The sequence below is a fragment of the Phaenicophaeus curvirostris genome, chromosome 2 (assembly GCF_032191515.1).
Source record: "Phaenicophaeus curvirostris isolate KB17595 chromosome 2, BPBGC_Pcur_1.0, whole genome shotgun sequence".
NCBI classification, from domain to species: Eukaryota; Metazoa; Chordata; class Aves; order Cuculiformes; family Cuculidae; genus Phaenicophaeus; species Phaenicophaeus curvirostris.
This window is the reverse complement of record NC_091393.1, coordinates 77,294,464-77,319,706: the sequence shown is the minus strand read 5'-3', so window position 1 is coordinate 77,319,706 and position 25,243 is coordinate 77,294,464. Positions and strand designations below refer to the sequence as shown.

General features: G+C 35.6%; 1 protein-coding gene across 2 annotated transcripts in view; it reads left to right on the top strand.

The window, feature by feature from the left end:
• KIF6 (kinesin family member 6) overlaps positions 1 to 25,243 on the top strand; it is a 159,233-nt gene that overhangs the window by 93,519 nt on the left and 40,471 nt on the right. For both annotated transcript variants that reach the window (XM_069852542.1, XM_069852543.1), the window contains 2 exons: positions 6,695 to 6,797; positions 12,400 to 12,455. In XM_069852542.1, the coding sequence (XP_069708643.1) occupies positions 6,695 to 6,797; positions 12,400 to 12,455 (159 nt within the window). The remainder of the gene's footprint in view (positions 1 to 6,694; positions 6,798 to 12,399; positions 12,456 to 25,243) is intronic.

The following is a 25,243-nucleotide window of genomic DNA, read 5'->3' as shown; positions in this document are numbered from 1 at the left end:
AAACTTGTTTGTATCAATATATAGACTACTTCATTTCACACTGCTGATATCTGCAAACGTTTTGTTCATGGTAAGTAGCCTCTAAGTGCAACCTCAACTCCTCTGCTCCCAGTTTGAATTTGATAACTGTTTCCCATTGGCTCTTTAAAGAAAACAAAAGCATAGTTACAAAATATAAAGGTAGGCATTCTGTAAATCATTAGCGCTAGTGCAGATAGATATTCTACAACAACAGAAGTCAGAGAAATTATTAGAATTCATAACTCACAGAAATAAAGTCGCAACAAAATGGTTCCATTAACTTAGACTAACACATAGGAATATATGTCCTCTATTAGATGAAGTTGATTATGGTATATTAGGTTGCTATTAAAAGTTTTCTTTTATCCTGTAAATCTCACTAGTATTGTGCTTTGCAACACTAGACAGGTAGACATACTAGTATATTAATATGCCAGAAGAGGAAAATGAGGGAAAGAGATTTCAGTAGTTTCAATATTTTCACATTAAGATCAATCACTCTAAGGTTCAATCTAGTATCAGACTTCCACATGTCAGTAAGGAGCCTAAAACTGGATTTCTGTCATTAGTCATTAAAGGTCAAGTGGCAAGTGGCATATTTTGCAAGGGTAGACCTATTAAAAACATGCAGCTGGGTGAATACCAAAAATATTTTTCTTATCTTTACTGTTACCAGAGATTTCTTAGAATAATGAAATTGTAAACATAATTGAATTCAGCTACCATATCGCATTTGCACTTTTGTTGTTGTTCTGTGGTCTTGGACAATCTAAAAATAGTCAATTTAATCTTGTTTTAAATTAATTTTACTATTCGTTCATTCTTTGTTTTTAAAATACAGCTTGCCTTACTACTCCTGCAGAGGAGTATTAAGTCATGTAAAATCCTTCTTCTAATGGGATTCTTGGGGGGTTTTTTTAGAAGCATTCCACTTTTGTTCTTTTATTTTAGTAATCTTAGAGCAATCCCATTTTTGTGACCAAATATCCTCTAACGATATTAATTTCAGTAGAAACTGTACTTGTCTTAGATTTGTGTCTGACATACTCCTGTGCAAGTTTGATCTTTAGTGTTAGGCATTTGCAGGCTTTAATTTAGTGACAATTTCTCTTCTGTTAATAAATTCTTTCAGCATATTTGGAATAGTTTGTCTTGATAATCCATTAATTTTTTGTGGATAAAATGATGACTAGGTAAATGACCCATGCACCAATTAATGCAAGTTTTGCTCAGTTAAAATTTTAACTTGTAGAGTGCAGCCCAACTTGCCTATGTCAGTGTTTGGCACCACAATAAACATGCTCATAGTCTCAAGAATCTTCTTTACTCTCTTCCTCCCATGTAAATAAAGAAACTCTTAAGCCTGTGAAATTAAATGATGCCAATGTTTTATTTAGTTTGCTGAGTCTGAATATTCTGGTTTTCCATTGAGGCTTTTCACTTTCCCGAAGACTATGTTTTGCAGTTCAACAATGCAGGGGTACTGTGAGCAACCTTGTTTTATGTGTTTTCCATTTTTTAATTGCAGTCTAATGAAAGCAGACATATGTAATACACATGCTCTTCATGAAGAATTTATCTGAGATTTACAGTGAAGTATTTCTTGTATATTGGGTTTGGGTTTGTTTTCCTGTTTTTAAGTATTTATTCTTTGTTAATTCGTAATTCCCAAGCTCTGTTATATCTACTTTTTCCCTTTCTGAACAGATGGCTATGGTACCTTGAGGGATACTCATAAAGATGCAATGAATTATGCTTGCATGCAAGCACTTCTAATAACTTAGTTCTATTACAAAGGCTTGCCAAATAATTTGTCTTTAGCTCCATTTGCAAGGATCGACAGTTCCTTTGTTCATATTTGATAATAAGTGGAAACACATAATAGCACAAAAAGGATGACAGTCATCGTAAGCAGGAAGACTCACAAGTCATACTAGCTGCCATCCTGAAATTCTTCAGACAACCCTCACTTGAATGAGAACTTTCCTTGAGCCAAGGGGACTTCTTGTTCCTATTGATTTCAGTGGAAGAGTTGACAATCCAATAGAGGACTTTAGGAATGGAAGGACAACGTCTTCTACTCTGTAAACGTAGTTTCTGCAAAACAGATATGTTGGCAGATACGTGGACAGATGCCTTTCTCATCAGAATACATGGTCTGAACAGTTAATCCCAAGAGTTTGCTTTTGGTAACAGTCTTAATGTTCCTCCCTCAGAACAGCTCAACTTGCAGCCTTAATTCTCTCCTGGAGAGTTGCTTCCAATTCTTTTTGCAGGTTACAATGGCAGCCTCCAGCAAGAGGGCTGCTGGAATGCACTTGAAGCTCTTATACCACGATGAAATTCTGGTTACTGGATGGAGTTGTGAAGGAGACACTGTGACTCTGCTTTCTGACAGAGATCAATTTCATGCCATTGTTTCACAGATTTTTCCAGACCTAACTGAAGAGTAATGTAAATGTTTTCTGTGTTTTGGTTTGGTTTTTTATTTATTAAAAAAGCACTAAAATAAAGTCTGTAAAAATCATCCAATATTTAAGAACCGGAACACTAAAGCAAGCTACAATAGTATTTGTGAGTGTTGAATACATTTGAAAATCAGTATGGTTATTTAAATATGTACAACCATGTTTGATCACTTGTGGCAACAAAATAAGGTCTAAGTTTATTTGCATGCTCTTACCTACTCAGGTATAGTCCTTCAGGAATCCCAGTGGATACTATTTAACTTAAAAATAGCATACATCCCTGTAATTTCTTTGCTATACCCTACATATTCCTTTAACTTATTTTCTTAATAAATTTTATGAGATACTAAACAGTTGTTGTTTAAGATGGCTCTAAATAGCATTTGTATGTCTAATAGTGTATAAAAAATGGTAGAAAATGGTGCATGATATCTACCAGGGGCTTTGCTGATATGCAGGCTTCTACCTTCTGTAAGCGTACAGCTGAGTCTTGAAACCACTTTGATCTCATGTCATCTCAAAAAATAATCAGCCACATCCAAAGCCTTAGTACTCATTTGCTTAGTGTATTTTGAATTATTACCGATTTCAAGAGGTTAGCCCATTGTCAATTCTCAAGGAAACTTTCTATTTCTTGGTCATTTCAGTTTTTGTTACTCTAGTTCAGAACTTGTGTGTTGTCATGTTCATTCTGCTTTCTGACTTACCTCTGTTCAGTGGGACAGCTGTAATTTGCATAGTTTATGAAAGGACCCTATTGAAGCAAAATTTTGTTTATTAATGTGGAAGTTGGTATGGTGTACTGGATGGGAGTACAGAACGAGATCAAGCCTTCTAAGAGAATATTATTAAATATTCAAATGGTTCAAACCTGAATTTTCCCAAAATTTCAGCTGTTTGAATTTGCTGTAAATAATGATGGGTTTGCTGTAAATTTCACATGATGAAATGGTCATATTTTAAAATGTTGTAATATTAAAGCCTATTTACACAGTCTAACTGTTAGAAGTAAGTTGTTGCAAAATTTATCACTTTTTTATGCAACCCTGTCTACTGGGGTTTCATAAATAGGACTGCAAGAAAATTTTATGCTTTTTCTGATGATCTGAATTATTTTTATGACAAGGGTTATTCCAGTTCACATTATAATGTCTTGATGACATGTGTTCCCTGGTTTTCATGCTGTAGGATATAATGATTATTCCTTAGATAAAAAAAAATCAGATATTTATTTTGTAACACTATGCCACAGTATTAAAGAAGGAGAGGAGAAATTGCTTCACCTGTAAGAGTAAAAGAAACTGTTTTCTGCAAGTCTAACAGTTTTAGCTAAACTGCTAAACCTTGCTGAAATGTGTTATCATTAATGTTTTTTTCTCTCAGTTCTGGTTTTATTTATGTCATGTATATATTGCTATACATAGATTTCAATTTACAGCTAGAGAAAAACCATAAATTTAATAGCAGGGTTTTTTTTAAAGAATATATAGTTTATTTGTTTAAATTATGCCCAGGAGAAGCAGCATGCCAATAATATCAGTGCACCTGTGCACTTGAAGGCCATTTGAAAGAAGGTGAAGCTACTTTATGAAACTGCAGATTATTTAAGGAAATATAAACAGCATGATTGAAGGTAAAACAACAGTGGAGAAGGAATCATCTTCATTACTGAGCAGAATGAAAACAAAACCATTCCATCAAGTCTCTAATGTTTCTTGCAGTCTTTTACTATTATTAACATTACTGTATTACCTCATCATCCTAAACTTCTCTGTCATTACCGACAGGCTGCAATGTTCCTCTGTTGTTGTTCTATGCTCATATTATGCTAAGGTACAATCTTAATGGTCTTTTTTAAGCTCCTTTCTTTAGACAGCAATTTCAGAATGTGATTATTTACTACTTCATTGATTTTTATATTTTCTTAAAATGGATTGTATAAATCAGAAAATTTTCCCTCCCCATGAGCTCTGGAGAACTACTTTTGTGTGCTTTGTTTGGTTGTACAAATCTGCTGACTCTTAATGTAGCAATGGAATATGATTATCACATTCCCTTTCATAGATTCATAGATTCACCAGGTTGGAAAAGACCTCTTGGATCATAGAGTCCAACCATTAAAACCTTTAAATTTTGTTGATGCATTTCTGCCAGGCAGAAGCAATTATCACTGTAGTATTGTTTTCCAAACTGACTTCTACTGTTTTTACTTTTGCTCACAGAGACAGCACTTTGCCAGAAGGGTTAAATAGTTTACATTGCAGTGTTACGTCTGAGTAAGGGTGTTTCATTGTTTTAGGCTCAGTCATGAATTTTGTCAAGGCTTTCTACACTTAATACAAACCTTTTCTGCAACTAAAGCAATTCTAGAAGGTCAATTCAGGCTGCATATTAAAATTAGAGCTAGTGATGGGATGAATGTGCTATAAAATTCTACTTGTAAAGCTGTCTGGGTTTTGTCAAGGCAAGTATGAAACATGAACATTATATTCTCAGGTCATCACCACAGAAAAATATATTTTCCTAAATCCTTTTGCTCCTTTGGATCACACAGCAGTAAAGACTTCACTGTATCTTTCTTTGATTTTCTTATTCAAAAAGGGTGGAGTATTTTTGTGTGCTTTGCCATTCAAACGTTCCTGCTGGTTCTATTTTCAACTCAAAAATTTTAAATTAGTACCAGATGTGCTGATTTTTTTCACTGAAACAGAGGAAAAGTTTTTCTACTATATTTTGAAAAAAGTTTTTTAATTTTTGAGTAATTATTGAAGTCTGAGTGCTAGTTTTTCTTACCAGCCTTCACTACAAACAGTACCTTACACCACAGAAATCTCACTGACATCATTCGGGGGTAATCCTGTTATTATAAGTAAGATGGGGGGCAACAGAACATATTTGGAGTGACTATAAATCACAGCTTATGGAGCTAGACTCCACTAAGGTATAGCATCCCAGTATTGCATTTGCCAAGCTGTTTATGTAAGTTTTGTTAATATGGCATCCCCATTTACACCAAAATTGCAAAGCAGGTAGTCCAGAAAATAATTGACATATGTATGTTATCAGTAATACTGGTCCACTGGCAGAAATCGTACAGAAAACTCTTGTTCAGCGGAACTCCCATGATAATTTATAGCTCGTATGCACAATGGGTTTAGGTGTCTCAAGAGCTCTGAAGCAGGAAGGAAGGCTTGTGAGTAGGATGGAAGAAAGACTAGACAGGAAAATACTAAGAATCAAATTCCAGTTCTAGGAATATAATTTTGAGGTTTAAGTTGCAACCATGAGGCTGAATTAGAAATGAAGTTATTTTGCATTTTTCACCCAATTTGAGCATGAGATTCCTCTTTTTTTTCTGCTCCTGAACTATCTTCATGACTGTAATTTATTTAAGTGATAGTCTCATCCTTTCTCCTTGCTTATTTATTGACATACGTGTACTCCTGATAACACAGATTCTGGTATCATCTTTCATTCTCCTCAAGCCTTTGAATGTTTTTGTTAATGTTAATACAGATGCGTGTTTTCTTACTTGGATCTGTAGATCGTCTAGCATTGACATCTGACAAAAAATACAGACTGTAATACTTTTCCATAAAGATTTTTAGAAAGATTTGAAGACCAGATAGGTCTTGACCTTATGGCACACCAAAGGAAAAAATTTGTGTTGAAAATGTAAAATAAAGGAACTAATCATTTTTGTAGGTAGAATAGCTGTTTCACTTAAAAGGGGGTGAAAAACATTCACTACATAACTAAAAGAAGCCTGATTTTTTTTCTCCCAAGAATACTGAAAATATTCAAGGTCTGTTTAGGGGCCAATATGAAACAAAGGTGAAGGAAATACAGAAGCAAATTACAGTTTGCTGTACTGAAAATGCCTCTGATTCACATTTAAGTACATTTCACATATTTTACAGTTTCAAGGTTGTTTTACTTATGAACATTTTAAGTTGCCTTGAGAAATTACACAGCTCAAACATTCAGACTTTAGAATAGTGAAGTGAAAAAAAAATAATTTGTCAGATAAGAAAAATCTTTTGTAAAAGATGTTTTTCCATTGATAGAACACTGAACTTGGTCTTCTGGGTACTTTAAGACCTCTGTGTTGGCTTGCTGTATTTGTCTAAATAGAAGTTAAATAAATGCAAAATGTCTGTCTTCTGATGACTCTGAAGTGGTTCCTTATTTTTCAGTTGAGGCAGGAGGAAAGATGTCACTTGGATGTCAGGAAGCTTTTGAAGTTTTTAAACAGGACCATGCTGACAGTATAACCATTGAGGACCACAAACAGCTTTTAAAACAGAGGTGAGTGTCACAGCAAGATACAGCTAGAAGCAGACATCTGAGAGTTCATTATGAGTCTGGGGAGGATTGAGTAATTTTACACCAGATATTCCAGGCTCCTATTGAGAACTTGGTAGAGAAACTTTGCCTTTACTTATGGGGCATAATTCTGATTCAGAAGGCACTGAGTGGTGACAGAATCAAAGGCTGGATATAATGTGAAAGTGGCATGAGGAATCCTAGTGTATATTTCTTCTGATTTAGTCATCTTATCTTCATAGCCATGTTGAAACAATGTGGTAATGGCATTCATGATCATGAATTATCTAGAGGAAGTAAGATCCATGTGACTGAATCAATTACTGCAATTTCCATTGTCAAAAATGCTTTACTGGCTTCAGCACTGAGTTGGACAGTAAGCTAGGAGATGTTTAACATGTGCTTTGGTCTGTTGTTCCTAATTTGTTTGCCAAGTGATTTTAGCTTCTCTCTGCCAGTTTTGCACTCAAAACGAGAAATAATACTTTCCTCCCCCATCTTTGTTGTTAATGCTGTCAAAACACTTCAAAATCTTCTAGTGAAGATGGTGAGAATGGCAAAATACTGAAAATATGGATTTCATAAAACAAATTTTAAACATTTCAGAGATTAAACCACCAACACTTGTCCATGTTGATTGGGTAACAGTGCTGTTTCAGTGTCAGTTTTTCATACGTTAACCCTCCTTATACTGCAAGAGAAATACAAGGCTTTCAGATTGGAGATGCCAAAAGTAGATCTCTCAATCTTCCTTTGTAACTAACATTTACCCTAACAATCTGAGGTGAGGGGTTTCCTGTTATTTTGCCCTGGGGTTTTCCCCTTCCCCAGGTTTCTCCTTTCTTCTACTTTAACAACACAGTTTTCCCACATAATAGGCACAACAGACATCGTCACTGAGTCTTATATTCACTTACTTTAGTGAAATTGAGGCAAGAAATGATCTCCAATCCACATATGTGTGACTTATTCAAGATCGTGCTATTTACCACTTTTCTGAACTAATTAACTTTCTACCTGCATCTGTAAATTAGCCACAGGGACACAAACTGCCAAGGTATTAGATATATCTAAGTATTTATCCATGTAAATTTGATGTTTAGTAGTAACTTTCTTCTGATTGATGTGTCAGATGGTGCCACATCACTGCATCATCACTGCGTAAATTATTACACTGCAATAATTTCTGGCATTTCTATCTATTGAGCAGAATACTTCATAGGCATAGCATGATAATGGGAGCAATACAGTTCTGATCCATACCCAGAATTTCCTTTAGTTAATCACAATTCTTCCATATTTTCTGTTTCTTTCACTATGAAGCAAACTGGTATTTCCTTCTGATTTCAGAACATGTAATAGAGTCTGACACCAGGTTACACATGTAACCCACAGTCTGACACCAGACTGATTTTCCCTAAAGAACAAAGAGATTCAGACTAATGCCTTCATTAACCCCCCTCTAATCTGCATCAGCTGATTGCTGAAATCAGTGTTAATGTGAATGTCGATACCTTGGAGCGAGATTTCCCCTGCCTTTTGCAGTGATTTTTAGCAAAGATGCTTATAGCTCCAAGTTTACTGAGTTCATTAAAATGGTTTTACATCAAGTCCAGTCTGTAATTTGGAATGCAGCATCTGAACTAGCAGTTATACAAAAGCTCTGATACCCAGCCAGGGTTCAAATTGCACAGGAAGAAGTGTGTGGACACCACATGTTTAAAGGTTACCATAACTTGCCATTATATGTAGGCCTCTCATGTTAATAATTTTGTTTATAGTTGCAAAACCACTTCTGTCATACCACAAACAGTATTTTGTTCACAGATTACTTATTTTAAGCTGTCTTATTTTTTCCTTTGGGTATTTTGGGTAGATTTTCTTGGCTTGCTAATTATATCATTTGTATATTAATTGAACGGTGAACTGCCAGTGAGCCTAGTTGGAAGTATGACTGTGAAGTTTGAAACAGTTGTTTGGGTTGTAAAATTATTCGTATAGGTGTGAGTATACATATACAATTTTTTTTCTGTAACTGCCCATGTATAAACAATCAGATGTAAGTGGTTAATTACATCAAATACTGAAAAACATTTGTCTTATTGAAAAAAAAGTATATTGAGGAAATACTGTTTCTGACATAAAGCTTTTCACTTTGTACTTCAGAGCTCTTCAGAGGCAGTATCTCAGGACTGTAACTCAGTACCATCTCTGGATTTAAAAAGCAGGGAGGCTTATGTAAGGATGATTTCTCTCTGAAGCTCATTTACTGACTTACTGTTCAAGTGAAAGACAGCAGATTTAAGCTATTGTATTAGGATAGTTGCCTATGGGGAGTGGTTTTGTCAGATAGAAAAGATCATAGAATCATAGAATCATAGAATCGCAGACTGGGTTGGGATTTAAAGATCATGATCTTCTACAGCTTAGTTTGCAGTTAATACAAAACAATTATTTTTAATTTTTCTTCTGTACATTGATAACTACTGCCCTGCATAAAAAAATCTGTGCTTAAGCCCATACAGAATAAGATTTCTGTAATTTGGACTTGACTTATGGAGAACTTAATAATATCCTGTTTCTGAATGAAAATGTGTTCTCTCAGCATTGTTTCTCTGAGAAGGAGAAAAATGTATCTCATTTTCTCGTGAAATGTACTAGCAAGAAATCTTCCCAGCTAAGCCAGTCCTATGTAGTATTGCATACTGTACAAAGCTTTTAAACCCCATTCTAGTCAATATTTCCATTACTAAAATGCTACTGAGCTTATAGATGTGATGTAACTCTAGTTTCCATTTTGCTGTTCTCCATTATTTTTTCCACTTTCTTATTTCCTTGCTTTCTGTGTTTCCTTGCTTTTCTGTGCTAACTAGTTAGCAACTAACTTTTTTTTTCAGTGCCTATGAATGTGTTTCATGGAAAGGATGACTTTCACTTAGGTCGCTTATTGCAATTTTTAATAATTAAAAATGAATGAATGTTCATCTAAGTCACTAAATGTCTCCATTCTTTCATTAGACGGCCTCTGAGTTACTCCTATATGAATGCGTTATTATGAACTAGAGATTTCTTTTTTCCGAATGTTTGGGTTTTAGTTACTGGCATTTGCATTCAAAGAGTGAAAACTTTGCAAAAATGCTTGTTCCACAAAAATTAGTGTCTAAATTCACTTTGGGGTTTTATCATAAAATATTTTCCATGCTTTGGGAACTTCAGCCTTTCTATGGAGTGGTCTCTGTGTAGGATATACATAAACTCTTTTCAGGTAACAATATAATTGTTCACTCAACACTATGCACAGTAATTTCACCTTTATGCTAGATAGTAACACCTTTTTATTAAAGGAGTATCAGAAATAGCCTTTTCCCGTTCAGTAGTAATGTCAAATATCATATCTGATTTATTTTGTTTGACTATGATTCATAGTCACAGAAGGAATTTGTTGGACTGTTCTGAATTAATGCGAAATTGCAGTTTGTGATACTGTGCCAGTTTATAAACTGTGGTGTTTTAGAAACAAATGCATGGCTTAATTCAACTGCTGGCAGTAATCTATGTGAAAGAGCTGAATAGATAGCTGTCTTCAACTTTTCCAGCTAAATCTCACTGTTAACATGAATCTAAGTCAATAGACAACAGGAAATTTGCCTCAGGAATTACTAAGTTGTTGATGAATTCATCATTTGGCTTATAGCAGCAGCAAGAAAGAAAGAGAGAGACACTTTGGGGTGTTTCCCTTTGATCTTTGAAGAATCTTCAGTGTCTTCTTGTGAACACCAGTGGAGAAAGCTTATATAAAGTCTCATAGATTGTTCAAAGTCTTCTGCCTTCTTTACGTAAGTGCTGAGGAACCCTTCAGCTCCAGCCATTTAGTCATGTTGAATTCGGCCTTTAAAACAAATGTTCATGAGCAGAAATGAATGTGAGCACCTGAAATTCTAACTTGTTGCAGTTTTACAGGGAAATGGACTAGCTGAGGAGGGGCATTTTTCCAAACCTCCCGAGGGGAAAGTCATATTTCTTGACTCTGTTTTGCCATTATTTGAGTTAGACAGAAATATAATTTGTGGATTTCCTCAGTTACTTTGGCTAGACCAAGAATCTTCCAGATCAGCTGAAGATTTGTGTAACAATTACATATTACAGTTCTGCCTCCATATTCAGCAAGGTTCAACTTGTACACATTCAAGTAACAATTTAGAATTTCATGTCAAGCATAATGTCCCACAAACAATGTCACAATGCAGCAAATTATCCTTCTACATTTTAAACTATTACTATTTAGACTATTACAATGGATATTTCCTTGAACAAGCCTCACGTCTCTTAGTTACTTTTCAGACTATGCCATTGTACATGGAATTGACTGTCCTTATTTTTACAGCAGAATATGCATGGAATTTGAAAGCGTGATATGTATGCCATTTGTCCTAAACCGTTCTATATAGTACTGAGTTAAATAAGTGTAAGAGAATAATTATGACAGCAGCTGCTGCAAAAGATTAGAAAACTGATGAAAAAAAAAAGCACAAAAGGAGAAGGCATCAAATTCTAACAGACTATAGAGAGCATAGAGTATATAAGTGGATTTGTAAGGCTCTGTAGGCAGCTGGCTTTTAAGGCTTACATATAACACATATCCTAAGAAGCCAGATATACAGTAAGCAGTTGCAAGATAAAAAAAAAGAAACTTCTGATCATTATAATATTTTACATACAACATGAAGATTTGATTATTTGAGTATAATGAGGAAGTGGTCAGTGAATTAATTGAGCAACATAACTGGAGGAATTTCACAGTTTAAAAAATCTCATTTCCAGTTTTGATTTGAGGTCTGGCTATTTGCATACTACAAAAAAGGGGAGTTTCCAAAGCCTGATTCATTGATTTGTTTCCCTCGTTCTCAGTCTATTTCTTGCTTACTATTTGCATAACTTTTATGTGGCTAGCTTTGGCTTGTATCAGTATTTGAGTAGTAGCTGAATATTACCTGAAAGTCTGCATCCATGTGGGAACTACCTGTAGAAGATCAGAATAATTTAAACTTGTCACACTTTCCTATATTACTGTTTGAGAGGTTTCGTGGTGACTGGGATGTACATTTTCACACTGCACAAATATTGATCATTGGCAATATGCAAATTACAGGCTGAAATTTGGAAGTTCCTGGAGAGCAGAATTTCTAATACTTTCAAAATTTTGTTTTGATTTTTCTTGGGTTGTTTTTATTTTACTTTTATGTAGCTATATGTTAAACCTATACAAGTAATTTGGCATACAAAATTAATATTATAGTGTAATATGAACATTCAAGAGAATCCAATTGCTAGAATTGAAATAACATAAGTTTTAAAACCTAAAATGTCAAATAGATTTGTTTTGTGTCTCTAGTAAACCTATTTGTTGCATGGTTTTTTTTTCAGAAATGGTTTCCCTTAAACCAGACAATCTTTTCTGATAGAAAATGATTTCCAACTAGTTCTACTTACAAATCAAATAGTAGTCATTAGTAATTCTGTATTTTTTTTAGTTTACCTGGTTGTTCTCCAGAATTATTCTGTATCTTTGTGCTTGCATTGACAGGTTTGCTGAAGCTAAATGCCTTGGAGAAAAATTAAATGAAGTGAGAAATACAATAAGTGAGTACATTTCAACTACATTTTACCTTTTGGCTGATGAAATTACAGCAATCCAAGATTTTAGTTTCTAAAACTGAAAAGTCAGTGCAGTACTACGATTTCCAATAAAGTCAATTGTTAGCTGATGATAGCAGTAATAATTTTATGTACCAGTTTTGATTACTTCAGATACTATAATGTGAAAAACAATTTCCTTCTTTACTTGACAGGATGTCTGAAATTTATCAAAAGGGGAACTTAAAGTATTAACATTGGATTTTCTGAATTTTATTTTCGGATAAAAGGATCAAACCCCATAAATTTGAGATTGTGGTAGCTATGATTAAGGATTGTACTTATCTATGAATATATATAGCTTCTGATAAAAGAAGATTTCATTGTTGAATTACCCTTCTGCATTTCCTTTTTATAGATTAATTAGAGGTATTCTCAGGAGTCCCTCAGCTTGGTGGGGGCTTTTGTCATTTTTTGCTTTAGGGCCCCAACAGTTTCAGATTGTGCAAAACCAAAAATCACCTGTATATAGATACCTGAGTTCTGTTGATTCCAAGCCTGCAGCTTCTTTAATAAAAATTGGTTATCCAGGCTCTCTGTCAGATGTGAAACACAGTTTTGTCCTCTGTCCCTGAAGTCCTTGTAGGTCAGGTTTGTGTCCTGTATGCACACATTAAGGTGAATGAAGTCTCTTCAAGCTTCCAGGTACAGGGAACTAAATTTAAAGGTAAGTGGACTAGATTTAAAGGTAATCTAGCATCCAGTTCTAGTAGTACAGAACTTGGTCTCAGTTTCTGTCTCCTTCCTCTTTGGGCGTCACTAGCCCAGACATGGACAATGAAGTCATTAGCATCACTTTTAGTATTATAACAACATTTGACTCCTGGAAAAGGACAAAACTCTCATGGAACTCCTGACAAGTTCTCTGTACTTTCACCATAGCCATGATTACATTCTCTGTGGTCATGAAGAGTAACTACTGCCAGATTCCCCTCCCAAACACCTTCGGGTATGCCACAAGTCCCTCAGAGATACTATGGAGTATATTTAAAGTAATGTCAGCTTTGCAGAAAGCCTCAGCTGTGTTGGCACTGTGTTTTCAAACCACAGCATAAAGGATGTTTGGAAGGGATCCAGAATCAGAGACATCAGGTGCTGAGCCCTGTTGCAGCAGTGCTCTGAACACTGGGTTATATCTGTAAGAAATGACACTTGAATCAACCTGCCTTCTCTCAGTAGACTCATTTGTCTCCTTCAGACTGGCCAGAACATAAATGTTGGTACAGAACTTGTGCGTGGATATCCACAGATTGTCGCATGCAAGTAGAATTTCAGTACCCACATTGCAAATATGGATCTCTCCAGTGTCCAAATAAGCTCACTTATATGCTGCCAAGTAGGCTTTTTTTTCCCTGGTAAGTTTGGGAAAGCAGGTTAAACCTACTCTGGAGGACAATGCATGTTGTTACTCTACAATAGGAAGCATCTCTAAGGTGAATAATATCTGCAGGTTTTGGACAGCAGTGTGCACAAGTTTGTACGTGCGCTATAAAACCAGGATGCAACCTCTTTTTCTCTACCAGCTTGAAGTCCACATTGTCCTGATTTACTTCTGTCTCCTTGATTCATTCATTTGCAGTAAGGCCAAGAGATTTCTTGGCGTAAATGAAGCAGAGCTGAAGTCAGCACCGAATGTCAAATTTCTTTCTCTTTCTGAATCTGAAATCCATTTTGGAGCAGACACAGTGAACACCAGCAATAAGCAGCCACATGCAAGTACATCTTTCTCAGTGCCTGAGACTGTGACTGTGCTGCTTGAATACCAGAGTCTAGCAGCCTGTTACATACATCTTACATCTGTTGCAGATGTCTTAGAGGGAGAACAAATGTTTGAAGGGTGTGCAAAACAGTACAAGAAGTGGTAGGACACATGCCAGTCCTGAAGGTACCACTTGTAGTGTCATGTCAGAACAGGAGTCCACAGTGGCAGCTCTCAGAAATAATGTAATAAAATAATGTAGATGTAGCCTCTCAAGACTGTTACCATGGATCCCAGCAAAATCTAAAAGAAATCCTTGGCTTGGACTGAATCATTGTGAGTTTTTCCCCAGGAAGTCAGGCAAAACTTCTGATAGCTATAGTGCAGGGGAGTATGGATTTTGTTGCAATTAAAAGCATCTGGTTGAAAATTTGGTTTTGGTTAAGTTCTTTAGTGTTAGAAATGAAACAGTGAAGTATATTTGAGGAACACATGAAACATACAAAAATCTGAGTGTATATTCATGTGTATATGTGGCCTAAAAAAGGAAAATTATTCCTTGAACAAAACAAGCAGCCGTATAAGAAATCACTAGTATTGTGCTGACCTGGTCAATGATTATAGGCCTCCTATAGGAAATTGTAATAGCTTGTAGTCCACATGAATATTGAAAATCTCCTCTAAGAGTCAAACCAGACATGTCTATATAGTTCTAAGAAAAATTGCCCCAAATTAGACATTTTGGTTTTCTTTTGGTATATGAAGTGCAGTTACAAGGAATATGTTTTCAAATTGAAAATTAAATTCATTGCTCTCAATTGTTTTTTTAATTTTGGTAGTAAAATAGAAACAGTCTTTTAATTTAGTTCATACTATAACCCTAGTGTATAAGCAAGAGATTCCATCCATGTTGTATTCTTTTATAACTACCCATATGCTGATCTTTGAGGATGTTTTTTAAACACTAATGTTTGAGGCTTGAGAGTGATCATATTGTACAGTCCTTCATTCTTTCTGTGTAACCTTATGCAGCATGCGAAAATCAGCAGTCTGGTTAATATAACTACTATATTTTATTCATCCATCTGTTTCTCCTGTCCAGCCTTCTTTTGATCATAGTTGTCAATAAATCTACCTATTATCACTTCTCCGACAATTATTAAGTCTTTGCCTCCAGTATGACACTTTCTGGCTTATTCAGCTTAACCAATGCAATTTCACTAGATACAGTTTAGCAGCCTGAAATGATTTTCCGGTTAAGTCTATCTCACTGTAGCACACATACTCAGAAGACCATTAAAGATGCTAAGGTTACTAACCTGCCAAATTTTTACTGAAAACGTGGTAGGAGAAATAAGAGTCATCTGAGGCCTGCAACTGGATCTTTAATTTATTTTTATTCTTGTTTCAGTTTTCTTAGGCATTCCTGGCTGCCTTGCTGTGCACAATTAAGAACAGATCCCATTAATATCAGTTTCTGTTATTTCTAAGCTGCACTTAATGGTATAAAACTATGCACCACAAAGGCCATAGAGCCCATTTCATTCAGTCTGAGTATATTTTGAGGTAGTGACAGCAGCTGGCTGTAACTTTTATATCATAAATACCTTTCATTCTTACTTTGGAAATATCAGTGTTTTGCAGTAAAAAGTACACAAAATATTCCAATCACTTCTCAATTACACTAGCATTTAAAAAACATCAGGAAGTTAGGGCTGGAAAAATAAATTTGCAGTAAAGTTTTCACGGTAGGATCTTGATGGTGTTATTGCTTGAATAAAAAGATCAAGCAAAACAATGTCTGAGCTGGAGTTTAAGTGTAGAGTGACTATAATATCAGAAATGAGACATTGTGGCTAGCATGGCTGTTTGCTGCTATACCGCATAGTCCTGGATTCTCTCTCCTTTTGTGTTCAATAGCCCTGCAGAGAATGCAGAGATTTTTAAATTACTTTTGTGGAAAATAACGTCTACGTCTTAGATTTTTCATTATGATTACTTTTCACAATGACCTCCTAGAAATAAGAAGGTGAATTTTATTGTCTTCTTCTGAATCTTTAAAAAAAAAAGGCAGAAGAAAAAGAAAGAGAACTGTTTCTAAGTCAGGTGATTTTAAGTGATCCTGTATTACCACAGAAGCCTCTGAATAGGAACAAAAAAAGGAAGAGAGGGCTTTGGTTCAAGCACTGAAGAACAATTCTCTTTGAAAGTCAATATAATGCATAAATATACCATCAATAAAGAGAGAAACAAAGTATGGATTTTGAACATGTAGGCATGTCTGTATTGGTCTGAGTGAAGAATTCAGAATTATTTACATATGACTAGGGAAGGCTCCCAAGTAATAGACTTTAAAAGACAAATATGGAAAACCAACATGAGCAAAACTGGAAAGAAATACCTGAGAGGTCAGAGAACTAATGAGAACTCTATAACCAGCATAGGAGAAATGGAAAGTGGGCCAGCACTGACATACAAGTAAATTTTTGCCTTTCTAGTCCAACATTAAGAATTTTAAAAATGTGTATTTCACTTGCTAAAAAAAAAAAAGTTTATTTTCTTGTGAAGAAACATTCTGTGGCACTGTAAATGCATATGCATTGTATAATTTTCAAAGAGTGACTCTCTGATAAGAACTAAAGATCCTTTTGGTATTACTGAAGAAGACTTGGTGAAGAAAATTTGATGCTGAAGCCAAGGATTTGATTTCAGAACAGTGAAGGCATAGAATTTCTTCTTGGGGAAAAAATGAGTGATTGTGCCTAGTGCGTTGTGACAGATCAGCCTTACACACCTATACAGCTGCTCTCTCACTCTGCTTCCTCAGCAGAATAGGTGGAGAAAGTAAGCAGAAAAAGCTCATGGGTCAAGATAAAGATAGAGTGATCACTTGCCAGTTACCATTACAGACAAAACAGACGCAAGTTGCATAAAATTAATTTAATTTATTGCCAGTTCAAATAGAGCTGGGTAGTGAGAAACAAAGACAAAACCTCTGAAGTCAAAACTTCTCTCCTTATCAGGGTTAGCAGGAGTTTTATATCTAGAATGAAGTTATCAATGAAATGCTTTTACACTATTATCAAGAGCATTCTATATGAAAAGATTCTGACAGTAATAAGTCTAGATCTGAATAAGCTACAAAGCATTAAATCACAACAAAAATATCCAATTGCTACTACATTGATCATTCAGCAAATTAGACATGAAGGGATTAAAAATATTGGTTTAAGTGTAAATTAAACTGATTTATTCATTTAGAAATGTTGTTCTTATAAAAATATTGCATGTATACAAGAATGTGCTACATGTTAGATGCCTTTAAGATTAAGTAAAGATTTCCAGTTCATCCCTATAAATATCTGTCTATTTGGGCGTATTTATACCACTATTAGATTTTTTCTAAAGGAAAAAAAAAGGATACTAAATGGTATTTAATGCCCAAAGGGAAGCAGCTGTTGTTTTCAGTCTGTCCAGAAACCAGCTAACATTATGACTGAAGATGGGAGAGGAAGGGCAGACTCATGTGGGAGTAATAACTATGTGAGGAAACAGGCACTCTCGGAATGAAAAGGGGTAGGTGGGTGGATTATGTGTTCATGATGTTGACGATACATCTATACCCACAGGAATGCTGAGATGTTGCATTGCTCTGCCTCATTTCAAGCTTTGATTTTATTGCACGTGATCATAGGATACCAAAGCCAATTATAATCTTTAGTGAGGGCATGTCCTAGTATTGGAAAGCAAGATTATTGAAAGTCTCCATTTTGCTTGCAAGCTGTTCAAATAATTGACCTTACACATCACAGTTAATGGAGTGCTACACTGAAATGGTGAGGAATGGAGGAAAGTGAGGACAAGACATAGCACTGTTCAGTAATACCGATTCTGATTCACTGTTTTGTACCTCACGCTGTGAATGCAGGGTTAGATGTAAAACCTAATCAGAATCTAAATAATGTAAAACCTGCATTTATAATCACCTTTTTCTCTGTGTACATATACGGAAAAAATTATGTTGTTTTGGTCACTCTACCTCCCCATCGGAATAAGCCATATAGAGCTCCTTTTAAACCCCAAAGTAAGAATGTTTTGTACAAGGTTTTTCCTTATACCTGCACAACTTTCTGAAGGAAACTGAAAACAATCTTTTTTTCATAGATAAGAAATGAAATAAAATGAAGTGGTGTTTTTCAGGCAGAGGTGGTCTGAGAGCACCTTGTTTGCTATGTTGTATACCTACATTTTTTTAGTTTCACTTGCAGGCAGCAAATTACTTTGAAAAATGAGAATCAGTTAGTTAAGAACTAGAATCCCAACTATGATATTAGGGAAGTTATGCATATTTTAGGCCATAATTGTAGGGACTGAAAGAATTGAGGAATGTCATGCATGAGCAAATAACTTTTGCCAAGCATGTATATGTGCTTAGGAAGGATAGAATTTTCCTGTTGATGAAAAATTCCATGCTTTACATGGAATCTAGATGAAAGGAAAATGCTGTGATGATTTGCTATATGAAAAGAAAATTCATCAAAACTGGTGTGTTGCTCTCTTAAAGCTCAGTACTATTGGTAGTACTCTCTATTGATTTTATATTAATATCAATGTTCTGAGTCAGGGACATTAGCTTGCTGGACACTGTTTCAGCTGTTCATGAAGTGAGGCTATAATAAAGGAGAAATTACTGTGCTTTCAAATACATTCCATTCTTCAGTGTAATATTCTGAGATACTTATTCTTTTTATGGAAATAAACATTGAGACTTCATAGCTGCTGATTAGTATAATTCACTATTCTAGTTTAATTCCAGAAAGCATCAAGTACTTACACAGACTTATATCTGATATATGTGCTCAGTTAATTTTACTGGAAATTACAAGAGCAGAAGAAAATTGGCAAGATTTGGCTTAAGAAGGGATTGAGAAATTCCAAGAAGAAAGGTTACATTCCACAGGCAAATCTGGTTCAAATGAGATGCAAACAACTCATAAATAAATGAATTCAGTATGCAGATTTAATGAACAGATAACTCAATAATATCATTCTACAGCATTTCATTCTTCAGGTAGTTTAGTATGAATTGCTGTTCTCAGCAGAGACTTTCAAAGTCCACAGAACTTGAAATCTTGAAATCCTCACTAAAGAAAAAATCTGTCTGAGGTCAGTTTGAGTTCTGCTTGTGTAAGGATTGAAAATAGAACTCTGAAAATATTTCCACACTTAGTTTTATTTTTGTTTTAGTTGATAAAGGGCAACAAGCATTAGATGTAGTAGTAATTGTTTCAAAAAGACAAATAATATCACTTATACTGTGAAACAGTATAAGGTGCAAAACAGTCCACCTTTGAGGTCTCCAAAGTTGCCTCTTTGAACTGCGTTCACAATTTCACCAAGATTTATACCACTGGGGCTATTCAGTCTTCTTTGATTTTGAGAGCAATACATTGTTGTGCACTCAGCCAGCCACTTTAGGATTGCCCTCTGTTTGAATGGTGGTTACTTTTAAATATTGTCTCATTCCTGGTCTTCAGGAATGATGCAATGGGTATGACATGGTCTTTCAAGTGGTTTTATTTATTTCGCAAGTGAGTGTTTCACCCTATGGAAGTGCTGTATACTGCCCTTAAACATTACGCTGAGTTCTTTGTCATGACAGATATAACTTGCAAGAATAAGAAGAGAATTTGCTATTTTTTATTTAGTCATTATTATTAATTTCTTTTATCAGAGTCTGGTTTTGATGTGGAAAGCTCCTGGAAAACCAACTATTAACATGTACATCAGTGCTTGGCATTAAAAAACTAGGGGTTACAGATTTCCTTCACAGACAGAAATCTGAGCAGTCTAACATGCTCAGGATATGCTGGGTATGTGCAACTGGGCACTTGCGCAGCATGTGCTGTGCAACCCATCCAGCACATTCTGTAGGTGTCAAACAGAGCAATTCTACAAAGCCTGCTCAGTGTCATCCTGCATGCATTCTGCGTGTACACTGATTCCCGTGTCCAGGATTTCTGGCTGCCTGGCGACTGCTTCCCTAAGTAGACTGCTCGGTATCTGAGAAATTCCAGATGAACAGCCAAATTAGCAATCTAGAACAGTAGTTTACCATGAGAAGAAGGAGATTTAGCAAGTACACGTTAATGTAGATTGGAAGCCCTCTATAAAAAAAAAAATTAAAAAAACATGCCAGAGCTTGCCTGCCTCTGCTTCACTACTTCTGTTCCAGCACTGGGATTTATACAAAAATAAATCCTTAGTCCACTCAGTCTCCACTGCTTTCTTCTCTACTGGGAAGCTGCTGCATGTTGCAGATGTTCTCTGCCACTTAAAAGAGAGTCAATCTTGGTCTCAGGACAAGGCAGAAAAACGAACACAAGTAGTATTTCTACCATACCTAATCTTGGGTGTGTAACTATGCTGTTTACTCCTGAGGGATGTGACATGACTAACATAACAAAGCACATTAGCTCTGCAAAACCTTCAGCCATATGTGGGAAAAACAGAAGAGAAAACAGGCCATAGGGACAAACAATCCCCCAGATGTAGTTTCCCAGCTGGGATGTTACTCAGTGTGGCCCAGTGCCTAGAACCCTGGTCTGTTTCTGATCTCCAGGTCAGTTTCAAAGGACTTTTGTAATAAAGGAGGCATGTTTATATGTCCACCAAAAATAGCAGTAGCTGTTAAAGCTGAAGCCATTTAGCGTGGCTGACACAGTTTTCAGATTCTTTCTCCTTAATTTCTTGGCCCAATTGTTTTGCAACCTAATGCTGAAAAAAACCAGAGCCCCTATGTGTGTTTGTTTTGGGTAAATATCTACTTATTGTGCCACTATGGCTACAGTTTTTGAATCTGTTTTTTAAATGTTACGTTTTGATTTTTGGAAATGTGGAATTGAAAACACAGAAAACCAGCTGAGTTTCTGCAGATTTTATTTTCTTAACCACCTTGTCACCATCTGCAGTTTGTTCTGTGTTAGAAATATGATTTATTTTACTTTGCGGGATGCTACATCTTATTTTTCTGTTTGCTTACAACTCCTTCCATTCTAACTTAATTCCTTCTTTCCATGATGAAATATAACTTACTTTCACACTGAGTCTGTTAAAGTTCTTTTTCTACTGATGCCCAGCTCATTTCAGGTACGATTCCTATGGCTCAGTTTAACCAGGAATCTGTAGAGCACAACATAAAATTGCTGTGATCTGTCACAGCATCTCTCAAAAGATCTCCCTTAAGGTGCTGTAATGCAGAATAGATGTCATGCATTTCACACAGGCCTGGCAGATAGCTACAAAATGGGAAGTGGCTGCTAACATCTTCGGGCAGACTCAGCACTATGGTGAATTTCTACAACCTATGTTCTTGTGCTAGGAGCAGCCAGTTTGCTTGCAATATAAAGCAGAGAATGACAGCAATATATTTTTCTTTCTTACTAGCAGTTCAGTTAAAGGTTCATTTAATTACTTTTTTGTTGTTGTTGTTTCTTTACAGTGTTCATAGTGAATCAGAATAATCAATTAACAGCCTTGTTTGTAATCAAATAATCATATTTTTTTTATTTATGTGAGTATTTGGGCTTAGAATCTCAGAAGTCAAGGCTCACATGTGCAGTGATGTTTGCTTAGTGTAATTCTTAACAACCTATGATTAAGCAATGAATAATAAAGTAATACTTTTAGCTGAATTGAGGTTCGCCAAAACCTGAGAGTAGGATGTGCAAACAAGGCAAATAAACAGACAAGAGCATAAAATGTAGCGTAACAGCCTGCAAAGCATTACTGTGCCTTTCAGGAATCAGGACAGACAGTCCATCTTTGATATATTTACTGTAGGCAATGTAACCATTATAGGTCTAACTCTTGTGTCACTTCAGAGGTACACCTAGATTGGTAACAGCTGTAACAGAGCTGTCAGTTCTGTTACTGATCCAGTGAGGTTGGGCAGTTGTCAGAGAAGGCAGAAGGAAAGATGTCATTGCTATGTCTCTGTCAGTCCTTGGTTGGAGTAAGTGTTGTCTTCCCTGCTCCATTACTGCTGAGACTGACAAGAGAACCAGGCAGCCCTAACAGTTTTCTGGCAGCTTCGGTAATATAAAATCATCTTTAGAGCAGCACTCAGGAAACTTATTTCAGAAGGTGCAAGTCTTTTGGTTTCATGGGGCAGTGCATATGTTCATGCCAATGCTGAATATTGTCCATTGTTTCAGAGCAGCTTGCATATGTTTGTTTTTACTTTCAAACAATAGGCAGTGCCCCTGGGTGACAGTACATAGGCTGAATGGATCTTTAGAATGAGAAAACACATTTGTCAAATGACTTATTCAGAAAATAACAAACTGAATGAATTCATTTGAACAGCTCTTATTATGCTCCCCTGATGTGCTATTCTTTAAACAGAGGAACCTTATTAGTGTAACAGTCACTCCAGGCCAAAGATGTTAATGTTTTCTTTGGATCTGTGTTGAACCCTGCATATGTGGGAAACATTTTCATTTTCTAATTATTACAAATGATGTTCTGTTCTTCAGAAACAGAAGTATTTTCAGGGGAAAAAATTATGCTCAGGAACAAAACAAGTAAACACTTCTTACTTAAGGTTTTCACTGGAATAACTAAAAGCAAATGGACCAAGATCATTGGATTTACAGAATCACAGAATAATTTAGGTCCAACAATAAACCTGACACTGCCAAATCCACCACTAAACTATGTCCCTAAGTGCCACGTCTACATGTCTTTTAAATACTTCCAGGAATGGTGACTCAACCACTTCCTTGGGCAGGCTGTTCCAATGTTTGACAACTCTTTCAGTGAAGTAATATTTTCTAATACCTAGCTTAAACCTCCCCTGATGCAACTTCAGGCCATTTCCTCTCATCCCATCACTTGTTTCGTGGAAAAATAGACCAACACCAACCACACTACAACCTCCTTTCAGATAGCTGTAGAGAGTGATACAGTCTCCCCTCAGCATCCTTTTCTCCAGACTAAACATTCCCAGTTCCTTCAGCAGCTCCTCATAAGACTTGCACTCCAGAGCCTTCACCAGCCTTGTGGCCCTGTGAGCTTCAATGATTACGACCTCGGAAAATTACCTCTCAGTAACAGATTTTATGCTTGTAGGCTGTCTGCAGACTGAAAACAGGTAGTCATTGCTGGATTGTTACACTGCGTTTTGTTGGTTTATTAGGCTAATAAGTTCTTAAGTCAGTCCATTAAATTTGCTCTTTTAAAGGAAATATTCTAGATGATAGTTAATGTTATAACATTTTTTTAAAAAAAAAACAACTTGCATTCGTTTGTACAAAAAGTTTTCCTTGATCGTTTCTGTCTTCAGTACTGGATGTCCTGAGATTTTATGGGTGAAGAATCAGACCTTCATACTCTAGAGAAGTAGACCTTAGGTTATTCAGAGTAGCACTGTCAAAGAATGATACCTCTTCATGAGCACAGAAATAGAAAATTGTTTTTCATAGGACCTCCTGGTCCATATACACATATGGACAGCTTTCATGCAGATTTGGGCATACACATGTACTAAAGTACAACAGCTCTTTTTTCCTAATCAAAGCAGTTCCTAAATCATGTAGGACTAGTAGTGTCAGCACAGCTGGTTGTGTATGTTGCAGAAGGAGTGCAATCAACAGTGAATAAATAGCTGTGTTATGAAGATGTTGTTATGCAGTTCACTTAAGGTCAAGAGAGGCTGTCTGTTCAGAGCTGGTGACATCACTATGCCAGTTATATAGAATCAGATTGTGTTTTAAATTGCTGAGCATATCAAGAAGCAGACCTAGGTTTATCCACAACAGTAAATACACACTGTATCTTTACAGGAAGCTATTTCAGATTTTAATGGGATGCCAATATGTATCTAACACTCAAAAAAACCCCAAAACATTTCTCAAAGACTTTGTATAATTATTGCAAGTAAACTAAAATTTTAAAAAATGCCGTACACCCATTCTCAGTTTGACCCTGTTTTCATCATCCTTAACATGCGCTCAAAACATGGTAGCATATGTAAGCAGTTCCACTGAGGTTTTTTCTAATTTATTTTTTAATTCATTTCATATCTGTCAGATTCATAGCAGCAATCTAAATATCCTTTCTCTGACCAGAATTCACACAATATGAGCTCAATTTCAGGGCACTTTCTGGGATGAGATATCAAAGTTTTAAAAGTTCATGAAACTGAAGCATATAGTGAGGCCTGGAACTTTATAATTAATTTTCTGTTGGGCAGCCCTATCCAGAAAAAAAAATCAAGAAATGAAACTAGACATTGAATTGTTGCATAGAAATTACAAAGCCATGAAGGCAGAATTATAACAGAAAATATCCACAGCCATCTTATACTTGGATATGTTCTCCCTCTGTTCAAAATATAACTGAGACCAATGTATTGTTACCATAAAACTTGTTGAGGGTAAAATTCTTTGTCTCTGACTTTACTTGTTTATTCTTTAAGACTACTTATTTTTTAATCTTCTTTAATTTGGACATTAAAACAAAAAAAAAAGAGAGAGCTGTATACAAAGCTATTCTTCTGACCTTTTTTTTCCTTATTCTTTCTTGTCACATTAATTTCTCAGAAATAAGCAAAGATAAGCTGAATTTAGTAATATAAGCATCCAGAGTACTAAATTCACAGATTATGATCCCTTATCCTTATGGCATTTCTTTTCAGCCGTGATTTTTGGGCCAGCTTAATATTTAAGTCATGAACAAATAGAATTGATAAACAAACAGAGCAACGGTTTCCAGATGTGTATAATTTCTATCTCTTTTCCAGCATATGAAAAAAGATAGATACACAAAGTTTGAACTAGATGATCTTTAGGGTCCCTTCCAACCCAAACCGTTCTATGATTCCGTTAATATTTTCTGGCTTTGGACGACAGCTAAAATAACTCTCTGGCATCTAAGATATAGCTTAAATGAAATTTAAGCACTTAAATTCAGGAGAGCTATCTATGAAAAAAAGCCCCAAACTATTCATGCTAAATCGTGAAATACAAAAAAC